The sequence below is a fragment of the Centropristis striata genome, chromosome 10 (assembly GCF_030273125.1).
Source record: "Centropristis striata isolate RG_2023a ecotype Rhode Island chromosome 10, C.striata_1.0, whole genome shotgun sequence".
In the NCBI taxonomy this organism is placed as follows: Eukaryota; Metazoa; Chordata; class Actinopteri; order Perciformes; family Serranidae; genus Centropristis; species Centropristis striata.
Window position 1 is genome coordinate 13,755,579 of NC_081526.1, and position 13,843 is coordinate 13,769,421.

Sequence of the window (13,843 nt, forward strand, 5' to 3'; positions counted from 1 at the left end):
GCAGTTATCTCTATAGGTAGGGGTGCAAGGAGAAGGGGCTGGGGTGGGTACTTATACAGGTCTGTATATAAGGAGCCATCCACCATATCAACCTTGCATACAGGTATTCCACCTGGGGGAAATGAACAGTAGCTTTTATAAGTCTTTTTTTTTTTTATCATGTCAGTATCTTGATGAAGTAAGGTATTAATCCAAACTATATTTTTTTAGAAACTAAACTGAACCACTTAGTTTTGCCAATTTATAACTGATTTCAAGATATGTAATAACCCAACACCATGATGTTTTTACCTAAATCTAACCATTTACTTTTTATTTTCTAACTCTAAACCATAGTTTCTGTGGCTGAACATCACAAAGTGCCTGAACTGAAACAGGACCAGCATCATGTTGGTGGAAATGAGCCATGTTTGTCAGCAGGATTACAAAAAAAAACAACTGGCTCCATTTTCATGTGACTTGGTGGAAAGGTGAAGCATTGGCCCAGGAAGAATCCATTAACTGTAGGAATGGATTATAATCACAGGGCAGATAACACAAGTTATGTTTTATTTTGTTAATATTGTGCATTGCCTTTGTGCTGCTTCATTTTTAACGGGTCCGAATATTTTGAAAAAATTAGTCTGGGAAATTTTACATGAACACCCCCACAAGTCGGAATATTAACACTGCAAGATGGGGCATGTCTGGGCGGGGGTCTGCGCCGTCTGCATGCCCTTCTAGCTGTTTCTCCGCATAATTCACATTTTGTGTGATCATTGTTGCCTGAGAAGTCTGATGTCAAGTGGTGTTAAGTTCTTGTTATGACATAAATTCTGAAGATTTAATGAGCAAAGCTGTAAATTTGATTCCAGTTATTAGAAAAAAAATCTCCTTTCTTGTTTAGAATGGAAAGCAGCCAAGTTCTGCCCTGCAGGAGGTGTTTTCTGTGGTGTGTCTGTGTGAGCAGTGTGTGATTTTTCATCTACACACAGCCTCATGTGTGCATATGCACTCTTGACTGCACTAATTTGTACCACTCCTCTTCTCAGGGTCCTGTTATATCCTGGAGGACATATGGTCATGAAGAAATAGAAGCACCAGTTGAGGTGAGTGTCTCAAACTTTTACTTTACTAGTCCACATTTTTTTCTTTCTCCCTGGACTTTCACTTTAAGCTTCTTTTTTGTTTTTTACAGGCCCTCCAGCTGACCTCTGGTCTAAGTCCCGGCCGTGGGGCTTTGTTGTTGGTGGGCCAGCTGAACAGGCGTGTATGTGAGTGAGAGGTAATGAAATCCAGTATGAGGCAGTGGCGGAGGCTAGTGCTGGTGGGAATGCTGGCTTGGGTTCTCCTCTTCCTCGCACTCCTCTCTTACTTCCTGGATGCTCGTGTGAATGAGCCCCTCACCTCTGTTGGCTCTTTACTCTCCCAGCACCCTGACACCCGCCGCCTGGCCTCTATACAGGCCTCCCATCAACAGCATGCTAACCTGGGTTCCCGCCCTGAACTGGCTTCCACCTTAACTACGACCTACCGTGGAGGTGAGCCGGAGCCGGAGCCTTCTGCCAGCTCCACCACCCCAGAGCTCAGCCTGGAGGCTAGCCGCAGCCCCAACAGTGCCCCCTATGCCATTTATGGTAGCCAGGAGACCAGCCGCCAGGACTACCTGGACCCACAGAGCCTGGCTGCCTGGTCCTCATTTGGTACAGAAAATGTGGGCTCTCACTCAGGCCCTTCAATCCAGAGTCGTGAGAGAACTTCCCAGGGAGAGTACCAGAACCATGTCAGGCCCACACGCTACAATGGAGGCGAGGAAGAAGATGATAGGGACAATGAAGAAGAAGAAGAGGAACTAGGAAACAGAATGAGGACTACAGCGGGCAGGAGGGGCGGTGGTGACTCCTCTGATCTGGAGGAATATTACTTCTCCAAGTCGGCCTCAGTGGTGCAGCGGCTGTGGCGGGGTCGCGTGTCGGCCCGTATGCTGACTCCTCGACTCCAGCGCGCCATGAAGGACTACGTTAGTGCCAACAAACACCATGTTACATACAAGGGCCACCGCAGGGCTGCCCAAAGTGCGAAGGAGCTGCTGTGTCAAATGAGAGCCCAAGCCTGGCTCAGGACAGTGGATGGGTCGGAGCAGCCATTTTCCTCACTAGGTTGGTCTCGTCTTGTGCCGTCTCTTCCCCTGGAGCGACTGAGCGGCCAGCAGGACCAGAGAGGCTTCAAGACATGTGCGGTGGTCACATCGGCTGGTGCCATCCTGCGTTCAGGACTGGGCAAAGAGATCGGTGAGTAAAGAGAAAAATTTTTTTACAGTAAGAGCAAAAACAGGCCACGGTGCTGGGTACCAAACCTTCATCGCCTTTTGGTTCTGACCCAAAGTCATTCAGTGCTTGCTCAATATTTGGACTCTTCTGTACTTGTCTTTTGATCAGACCATATCTTTTTTTTTATTTTTATAATTCTCTTTTTATTTAGAAAGGCAAACTTCCATCACATACATCAATTACAGCCATAGTCATTGAAGGACATAGGAATGGATGGGTGTAGAAAGTTTAAGTGATTTGTCCAAAAAGTTGGGAACAAAAAAAGGTGGGGGGCGGGGGCAAGTTCACCCAAAGCACAAGTATATTTAAATGAAATCTGATCTGATTGGTTTCACATACTCAGTCCATTTGATCCAGATCTTATAATTTTTTTTCTTTTTCAACTTTGAGGGAAAACGATATCTTCTCCACAACATAAATCTCAAAGACAACTTCAATCCACTCATTAATGGTGGGAGGTTCTACTTTTAACCATTTCCTCATGACAGCTTTTATACTCGCTGCCAATAGTATAGCCAAGTACCCAAGTACATAGCTTCACATTTAAATGGAATATTCACATTAAATACATTTTCAATATGTTTGTGGATCTCTTCCCAGTAAGGTCTTATTGCTTGGCAGTCCCGAAAAATATGGAAGTGGTTGGCACCATTAGACCCACAAAGTTTCCAACAAGCGTCTCCGCCGCCTTGGTACCGTTTCTGAATGGATGTAATAAAAAATCTTGCGATATTTTTCCAGCAGAACTCCCGCCATGAATTTGACCCGGTTGAGAACCGTTGTAGCTGGCATATTTTCTCCCAGCTCTCTTGTGTGATCACTACACTTCCTTTTCCCATTTCTTTTTTATGTGTTCTGTATTCTCTTGTTTAGATAATTGTATGGCATTATATAGTTTGGAGATAATTTTGTTGCATGATCTGGGCTTAGGAAAAGGTGGGTCAGGGTTCATGGAGGTCTTTTTATCATTAACTAACACCTCTTTAAGATTTTTGTTGAAATAATTTCTCACTTGCAGGTACCTAAAAACAAATCATCTCTTCCCAGACCATGGTCTATCAGACCATATCTTATTAAAAACTCAAGTCATGCAGTATTCTACATTTCACAAATAGATAAATAAAAAAATGTATTTTTTATTAGTAACAAAACATAACTATCAAAAAAGAAGGGACCCAGCCACCGTAGCTGAATATATAAGCTGAAAGACCAGGGGTTTTAATTAAGCTGTTTGTGAATAGACCACAGGCAAAAATCTGCTGTTCTTTACCAAGAGGCAGCAATATTCATTACACACACACAATAAACCCTGAAAGTGTTGGACAGAACAAACAGAATACTGATGATTCTGGAAGTTGTTTGAAATTAGCGTTTCTGTCATTAATAAATAAATGCATTTTTATCCACCTTTTTTTATGCAAATTTTCACACACAAGTGTTCCATGTGAGTGGAAATGCCAGAAATTATATTTAAAAAAGGCAGTTTGCAGTGTTTGTGCTTGCTGAGGTGAGAAAACTGGTGTATGCAAACTGCAATGGAGAAAATGGTAGCGAATTAATCATGACCTAAATGATGAACATAAAAGGCCACTGAAGTTTCCGCTGCACTAGAGAAACCGAGAATTGCAACAGCATATGGAAATGAGATCAGATCTGGGTGGACTGAGGGGTGAATTGTATGAGTGTGCACCACATTTTCATGGAAACTTGTCTGATGTCACTGATTGACACATCATGTGGTCACCAAAATCAGGGTTATTCTCCTCTGACATATATACGTGTTACCACAGGAACTAACTCAGTTATTTTCATGGAATAAGATTTGGAAATATCTTGTGTGACAGTGGACATTTTGACCTCTTTATGGCACTAAAGAAAAGTTCAAGTGGTCAAGGAAAAAGAAGAATTAAAGATCTTGAGACCAGAAAAATCCAGCATAAACTTCATTCAGTTCATATTTGTGATCCTTTGTCATGGACAGAACTGTCTTAATATTGTCTTTAGTAAATAATAATAATAATAGTGCTATTACCAACAGGGAAATAATTAATCTTTATCTGAGAGAGAATGTTTTAAAGGCAAACACCTTTATCAGCTTTGTTTGCTGTTAATTTAACTGAAACCAACACAAAATAACATCAGGGCTTAAAGATGTCAAATACTTAAAATATTAAATAAGCTTTCATTCAAAACGAATATAACAATTTCAAGTGAGATCATTTAGAAAATAATACATATTTCTAGCTTTACATTCACTATTTACATACATTTACAGAAATACAGAGTCATCAAATTAAGACAGTAGTTTAATATAACAACACTGTTTGACTGATGACACTGCTACTGGAAAACACTACTCACCATTTGTTAATACTAGGGTTGTCACAATACTAAAATTTTCAACTCAATACCGATACTCAGGAAAATATTCGATACTCAATACCATTTTCGATACCACAAGGATAAAAACAAAGACCCCAAAATTTAACAGAAATATTTTTATTAACAAGAAAAATGCAACATGTAAAAATTAACAGAACAGAAGGTTAAATATTTATAATAAAGAACAGTTGTGCAAAAAGAAATTGCAACTATGATAACAAGCTTCAGATACTCGACTTTGAAAATGAGTATTGTATCCGGATACAACGTTTTAGTATTGATACTTTTTTGATTATTGATACTTTTGACAACCCTAGTTAATACCAACATTTGTGTGTAATGGTAAATGACCTCACATGATATAACAAACTGACACGTTTTGCACCACCTGAAACACGTTTATGTTAACACAGCAGGATTCCCCAACTGAACGGGAGTAAAGTGTTTTATGTTTCTCGAGAAATTGCAACGACACCAGGTAGAGTCCAGTTTGTTTATCTCAATGAAATAAGAGGTAACGTAAAGTGTAATCCTCAGTGATATTCCCTAAAATACAGCCTCGTTAGTATTTTTAAGAAATGTGAGTTAGTATGTGAAATAATGACGGCATAATTGTTTATCACAACATCTCGACATATGATTCATCACGATTCCACTGAAGGATGTTAAATGATTTTATTGAATTATCTTCCAGCCTTAAATTACATCAAGTCATGCTTCAACCAGCTCTTTCACAAGTTCAGGGGGTGCAATGTTTCACTTCACTATAAAGTGTTTTATTGTGGAACTTCTGTTAGAGGTGTAGAGTTTCATTAGGAGCAGTTTAACATCATAAAATATTATTTATAGACTTGCTTTTCTGCAATGTTTTCCATCTTACTCTGTTTCATTCTATTCTCTGTATAGTCATCCTTTTATATTTATTACTTTTCCTTGGTATCTGAGATTGTATTGTAATTGATCCTATGCTGTCTTTTATTGTTTTTATGTAAAAACTGTTTTCTTAGCACTTATCTCTGCTCTGTTGGTCTTATGGCATCACTCTCCTTTGTGATTAACTGCTCTCTGTCAGAGCACTTTGTAAGCTATTTTAAAAGGTAGTATAGAAATAAAGTCATTATTATAAAAGCGCTGCAAAGCATAGCTACAGACAGTGTAGTGAAGCTCTACCGGAATACTACAAGTATAACAAGATTACTTAGATCCATGTTAAGAAGTTTACTGTCAGACATAAGTGAATCAGGTACTAGTTTACCATATGAGTGACTAAATTAGAAGTGTGTGTATGTATATATATATATATATATGATCTGGAATCCTTTGAGCACCGCGGCTTGCTGAGACGCAGAATTTTAAAGGTCAACAAATATTTAATTGCACCTGCAATGATTTGCATTTGCTCTATTTTTCATATGGCGTTTCCTGATTAAGTTGTCAAACTGATTGTGAGCAGGCTTGAGTGTGTGCCTAGTAGGGTATATGTCGTTGTGTTTGAATGTGTGTACTCTTGGTTTAGAGACTTTGGCAGCTATTTGGTAAGTGGGGAGAGTGTGAACTCAATGACAGATGGCTCACTAGAAAAAAGCAGAACCCCCTCTGGTAACCGATCAGGCTCCTTCACATCATGTATAGCTTCCTTGCGCTTCCTTGTGAATTCAGCTGCTCAAAGCAAGCAAAAGCTTCAATATTATGAGTTTCTGCTTATGCATAATATTTCTATATTTACAAAATATGTCTTTATATTGTCCTATAGACACTAGCTGCCCCAGATAACTTTGTCCTAGAAAGAAAAGCAGAGCAAACAACTATCACTGAAAATCAGATGCAGACATCTGATGCAAACCTATACCTGCATCCTAACCTTGTGGTAACAACACAAACTAGGAAACTGCACCATAAGTCTTTCCGCACTGCTGCCTTCACTCGCTGCAATAAAAGTCCCTCTGTTGCAAGAGAAATCTGTGCATTTTAAAGCCAGATTTATTTAGAAAGTTGTAGGTGCATGCAAGTTTGCTGCAAAGGTACAGAAATACAGATGCACTCGGGTACACCACCAAGTGTTGTTTTTTGGGTTATTGATCAGCTTTGAGGTGTTTTTTTTATTTTTGGGTTCTGTTTAGTGCTGGAGGAAGAAGAACATTTGACTGAGTGGTAGTTTGTATTTTTAGAGGAAACGAAAAGAGAGGGAGTTTTCAGTTTTGGGCACCAGGCCTTGGACTTAAACTCTGCAGGTGCTTCTAAATCTCTGTTGATGTATCATCATCCCCCATGTTTGTTTTTGGTTTCTGTCCAATAATGTGACCCATATGCACATGCTCATAGACAAAGGAAGTGAATGTGTCTTTTCAGCACCACACTTGTCATTGTTTTCTCTCTTTATAACATGCATATAAAAGCCTTTCCAAGCATGAGAGACTCATTATGAAAATATAGAAAAGTCGTCAAAAAAAACATTGTAATTCATGGCCGTTTATTCTCTGAGGGTAAACACATACATCTTCATGTCAGGTATTGGTTCAGTGTGTCATCATCGTGCTAAGAAACGAGATTTTGCCTGCCAGTGGGACCTAATGCTTTGACGAATGAGATAAGATAGAGCAGATTAATTATTGAACAGTGTTGGAAAAGCTTGACTTTGTTACATTAATTCTCAGACTCTGCCTCAACAGAAAATCAAACTGCATCGATCTCAGTCTGTCTCATTCTTTTCACCCTCATGTCCTTCCCAAAAGGCTGCACCCCATCAAAAACCTACACCAAGCAGCTGTGAATTGTGACAAATGGGCAAAAGATGAATGTGATCACCATGTTTTTTTTGTTTTTTTTTTCCAACGTGCAACTTGTACTGACAAGTTGACTGACATTTACATTATCGGGATTCTCTCAGTGGTTGCAGCTCAGACTTAATCCTGTGCTAGCTCTGTAACTGAGGGTTTGGTTTAAATCAGTGTTGTGTGTGTGATGTGTGGCTGCCATCATGTGGTGAACAGGATAAACTGCATCTCCAGGACGATAAGGGATGGAGAAAATAACAAGAACTGCATTATTCAGTGAAATGCCCTGCAGCAAAAGCTTAAAGTATTTGTTTTTGACACTTTGACGAGATTTACACAACAATAACACAAACTTTAATCTCAACAATGCCCTTTGAGGTAAAGGTAACGCCTCACCCTGAAGTCCTTCTCTGTTGATTTTTTTTTTTTTTTCAAATTTAGGTTTATGATTCAATATTTTTCTTCTTTTTTTTGTGACATAGACATGACTAATTTGCATTGTTGTCTTTGTAATATTGATTTTAATTGTGCTAAATTTGTAAATTGGTGCCCCCCTGTGGGAAAACTAAAAAATACACTGTGGTTGAATAGCATTACATTTAGAGAGACTGGGCTCTGAGGGTCAGCTCCACAAGAGTGGAGAAATGGCAGATTGTACTGATCTGTTTTTTTTTTTTTTTTCCAAAAGGAAAGGAAGGGTAAGAAATTGGTAAGATTGAATTGTCATGCTTGTAGAGGGAGAGGACGAGAGATATTCATTATTTATATCAGTTGATCTGTCAGTTTAGGTTTTGACTAATTGATTTGATGAATTCCATCTACAGTGACAACAAAAAAACAGCAAATCGTCACATTAAAGAGGCTGGAACCAGAAAATATTTGGCACTTTTTGTCTGGAATAAATAAATATGTATTTACACAACACAAATTTGCCTCACAGGGAAGAAATTCAAGCAATAGCCAGTTAATTAAAACATGAAATGGAAACAAAGATCAAATACATTTTTATACTTAAAAAATATATAAAGGATAAAACTACAAAGATGAAGCTGTTAAACCAGAACATGTGGAAAACTGACAAAAGGTCATGTAAAATATTTTGCGGAAGTTTTAACAAGAAAGCATGATGGGTAACCTAAAACTCTTCTGCATCCTCAGAAATACAAAATATCCATCTTAAAGTCAAACGAGTCAATTAATGGACGTGAGGATATAAACACATGTAGGAGTTTTAAAAAGCTCAAATTAATTTTTAATAACATGGATGTGAGACGGAATATCAGTGAGGGGAACCAGCATATGTGGGAGAGATTACCACATATGTAGGTTTGTTTGGATGTCTTTGTTTTGTTTTATCCAGATTAATTTGTTGTTGTTTTGTTTTTAATGTTTGATTGAGTGTACGGTGCACATGAGAGAGGAAAGTTGGAAAATGCAAGTTTACGAATTCAGTTTATTGATAAAATATATTTTTAAAAAGGAGTAGGACTTGAAAAGCTAATTATGTTGTTTAGTTGGATAACATTTTTTCTTTATTTCAAACATTTTAAAATAAAATAAATATATAATAAAAACAACAAAGTGATAGCCAACTCTCTCTCTCATTCTTCTCCCCTTATATCTTCGCTTTCTATTTTACAAGGGCATCGTTGCTGCATCCTGGGCTTATTGCTGCCCACGACCATCGTGATTGCTTTAAAGAAACACAAGATTTTTCCCCCTATAGCAGAATGATGATTGGTGCAGCCAGACCTTTTCCAATGTTTTGATAGATCTTGCTATGCAAGACTTGGCTCTCAGGCCCGTAATTTGTTTATAGGTTAGTAATGTAATTGAAACAGGGACATTTAACCTGCTGCCTTTTTGAAAAGTCATCAGTCATTTTCAAGTCAAGTCAGTTTCTAACATGACGCAAAACGAATTCAAGGTTGCCAGCACGGAGGAAATATGTTCCAATAATAACCGGAGCCGTTGTCGATACCAGAAAAGTGCATTATAGTTGTTTGGTGTAAAAAACAAAAGACAAAAAAACATTAAATTTGCTGCCACACATCCTGCAGCCTGCTTTTGACTCTCACAGGCTTTATTTGTCACACACAGAACTTGTCATCCGCACTTTTGAGATATAAAAAGATGCTAAACTTTAAAGTAAATAAATCTGAAAAAGGAAACTGCAAAAGGAGCCACAGGGGTCAGTTATATTAAGTTGAAACCGTGTCAGCTCCACAGGACGCCTGACAATCAACATGTCTATATTTGAGTTTACAAAGCAACATGAGACATTGAACATGTCTCAGAGAGCCAGACTAAATTCAATCGTAGTCGATCTCAAACTGAAACGTTCATTCATCATGTCACAAGAGGAATACAACATGTCGGACATGAACAAACTGCGTCCACGGAGGAGCGCTGGGCTCAAGTTTAATCTCACAGGTGCTGACAAATGCAATCTTTAGATTGAAATTAATCAAACTCCACATGATGGAGTATGAATAACGGTGTTGTGATACTGTAGTGAAGTCACTGTATATGTCACAAGCTTCACATGCTTTTTGGCAGTTCTGCCACAGAAAAAACAAGCCTGACCAGTTAATCAATTCCATGTCTGTTTTTCACGCAGTCTGTTTGCAGTTAGAGAGCCATGGTTTACTTTCAGCCATTAATATTAAAAACTTTCAGCTTTTAAACATGCTGATCTGTCTGTAATATACAGAGAATAGAAGCTGCCTAAAGAAATTTGTAAAGAAAATTATACAGAATGAAATCAATTGGATATATATTGTATATTGTATACAAATGGAATATAATAACTAAAATAAATAGTTTAAAAAAACAAATAAATAAATATAAGAATTATACAGATAAATAGTGAATTAATAGAAATGTATATAAATTAAAAGTCAATTAAAACACAAGTATTAGTTTATTGATAAATACAAAAAAATAAATGTAAAAACATAATAAAAAATTCATTTAAATAGGGGAATTATTAGAAAGATTAATACATTTAAAGTAAATTCAATTCTATTGTTATTCTTGGTACGTTAAGTGGCATATTTATTTATTTATAGAGACATTTATGTGTTTATTCATGATTTCGGCAGCTTTGGTCCTTCACAGTAATGCAGTATACACAAAGTTGGCAGAAATAATAAATAGCACATGGTTCTTTTCATGAAGACAGATCGGAGAAAATTGCACTGATATACTTAAAAAAACTGGTACTTCAATTTATAATAATACAAGATGACATTTTCTCTAAATGCTGCAAAACAAATTCAGGAAGGTTTTAAAGTCAAACTCTTCACATTGACCTTCTCTGTAAAATATATAAATAAAAGGAACTAGGGAGTAAACAGATCAATCCTCAACTTGAAACATTTCCTCTTCCAAAATGTAGTCTTTTCTCAGAAAATAAAGAAATGCAAGTGGGGTTTTCACTCTTGAGACATCGCAGACACAGAAGGCGGTAATTGGCGAGTGTGAATATTGATCCTGGTGATGTTAAGGTTAAACCAATGAAGTGGGAAATAGTCAAGAAACAAGTGTTACATGTTGCAAACGTGAGTAGGTTGTAAAAAGTGATCTTGAAGATCTCTCTCTGTTGTTTCCGGAGTCAGAGAGGTCGGTGCTTAAGAGCTTAAATACTGAAAATCCCAATAATGGAGCGATGCCTGCCAGCTAGTTCAGGCAGGCAACTCGAGCTGTGCTGCCATACACATGACATGCCCCACTCCTCATACATCCTCCACCAAAACACTCCCTCTATCCAATCTGGCGCTCTATTTAAGATGAGAGTAATCCTCAGCTCTCCTGCCTGCCAATGCTGCTGCTGCTGCATCTGTACTGTCGCTTGCTTTCTCAGCCCCACCACCATCCAGCATCCACCTGTAGGCTCTGACAGGGGATTTATTACATCACTCCTCAATACCTCATGTAACTACCGAGGAGTGATGACGTCGGAGCCTAGACGCCAAATCTAATCTATGTTCATTGTCCAATAAACACATTATGCATCATGTGAGTTGTCTGACTGAAATGAAATCATCTCAGAAGCATTGGCGAGAGACAGTAATATCTGCTTAACATTCAATGATGAAAGAGAACTCATTTTAAACTGTATAATCGATGAGATATTCAAAACTCCTGCACTTTCAGGACAATTAAATGAGATTAATGGAATGATGCAATACAGTGTTGTCACACAACAAAGCCATGCTATAGCATGTTATTTATGTTTACACGATGTTATTCTATGTTGGAAACTAAAAGACAAAGTATGTATTTTGATCAGATGTACAGTTCTCTGTGTCTTTATAACTGGCTGAAGTTATGGTAGTTTGGATGTTCAGGGCTCAGATTGTTCTGTTAAGCAGAGACACTACGGTACACTATGGTCATTTCTTTAACTTATAGATATCAGCATGAAACTTCTCAGGTTTGATGTTTACATGAAGAGAATATTTTTTTTGTATGGTATGTTCAGTTTTGCTAATTTGCACATATTTCCATGACAAAGTTATTTTATCTCCTTTTATCATTTCATAAATCAGAAAATACTGACAAAAGCCTTTAAAAAATCTAATTTCATCATGATTTCAGGAACAAAACCTTCTACAAATCAACGTATGAATGAATTTTATACAAACCTTTAGAATACAGTTAGGAATAAATCTGGTAAATTTGGTGTAAGTGTAGCTGAAGTGAGATTTATGGCTCAGAGCATGATTAAAAAAAAAAGCCTTTAAAGATTTCATACATTCCTAATGGAAATGACAATTTGAAGAGAAAATATTTAAAATAAATTATAGCAACAACAATATTAAAGATGAGATTAATTAATTACTATATAATCCCACAAATTCTCCAGGTGCCTTGCTCCTTAACCTCCAAGCCACAGACTGCCCAACATGTAAAACACATAATATTGTGCAGGAGAATGAGAGTCTGTGACGACGAGCTGCAATAGAACACCAATTTTTTTGTGAATTTAGGATAAATCTACAAAATGTAGTAAAATATAAAGCTGAATATTTGTTTTGGATGTTTTCCTCCCACTATTCTGAAAGAAGACATATAATGGAAGAAAAATAGCCCTAAACATCAAAATTGACCAGTACATGGAAAAGAAAATCTGAGGGGCATGAAGCATTATAAATGCTGAACTTGTAAAACATTATTTCCACTACCTATAATAATGATATATATGTTTTCATGCATGATTATGAGCTTTTAAATGGTTTTATAAAGCCTCATAACACTACAGGCAGAAAGTTTTACCAAATATTCTTTAATCTGAAGATTGTGTAATGTGGAAAAACCTCAAATGATTGGACAAACAACAATCCCTTATTTAATCCATTTAGGCCTAAAACGCCTGGAAAAAATGCCTGGAAAAAATGCCTGGAAAACCTACGGGCGATTTTGAAAGAACCCCCCCTAAAATATGTTTTAAATTTTTCTGGAAATTCAACAGAAGATTTTTCAGCCTCTGTAGCAGATAGAAATGAAATTCAAAAAGTATTTGAGAGCTTATACATTTGGCTTTCCTGAGTAGTTAGAAGTTGAGTTTATTTGTCCAAACCTTCAATGAAGTTTTTAAAAAAATCAACAAACTCAGCAAATAGAGAAAAAAAGGCCTTTTTGCCTTTTATTGAACAGAAGAGTTGAAAGAGACAGAGAATGGCAGTGAGAACTAGAGCCTCAACACATGGGGCAGGTGCTCTGCCAACTGAGCAGCACTATTTTCAATCAAAAAATGTAAAAATAAAGTGTTAGTACAATAATTTTTTTAAGTGTCAGTGCAGCATTATTTTCAATAAAAATGTAAAACAAAGTGCACTAGTATGACTGTATATGGACTGTAAGCTACTGTTTACACCTGTATGTGATGATGACTGAATAAAAATCCTATGCAAAATACTAATACATGCCCATTAGCAAGATGCAAACATGATATGACCATTGGAAGGAATAGACACAGTTCTCATTAGCCTACTGTAATAAAATAATAATAATAATAAATAATAATAATACAGTTGATCTATATTGCACTTTTCAGGGTCAACGACGCATAAAGTAATATAAGACATAAACAGTCATGATTTCTTACATCATCATCACACTCAATGAGTGTTATTATTGTTCATATCTCCAGATGGCCACAAATCTGTCTGTTCTTCAGTGAAAAAGTCGTCTAAAAACATATTCCTCATCCGTAAATGCCGGTCGATTGGTTCAGAGGGTTCGGATCAGCAATAAAATCGCAGGTGCGGTTTTCATCAAGATCACTTCCGTCACTTACTTCTGAGCTCTCTCTGCTATAGTCGTCCTCCGCCATGATTTCAAAGTTCTGGAAAAGTCCAATGTTGCATTGCG

At 37.2% G+C, this 13,843-nt stretch overlaps 1 protein-coding gene across 1 annotated transcript in view; it reads left to right on the forward strand.

Moving 5' to 3' along the window:
• The window catches only part of st6gal2a (ST6 beta-galactosamide alpha-2,6-sialyltranferase 2a), a 55,809-nt gene that overhangs the window by 21,683 nt on the left and 20,283 nt on the right, over positions 1-13,843 (forward strand). Inside the window, exons 3-4 of the mRNA XM_059342519.1 lie at positions 1,032-1,088; positions 1,178-2,270. Of these exons, the coding sequence (XP_059198502.1) occupies positions 1,268-2,270 (1,003 nt within the window). The 5' untranslated portion in view covers positions 1,032-1,088; positions 1,178-1,267. The remainder of the gene's footprint in view (positions 1-1,031; positions 1,089-1,177; positions 2,271-13,843) is intronic.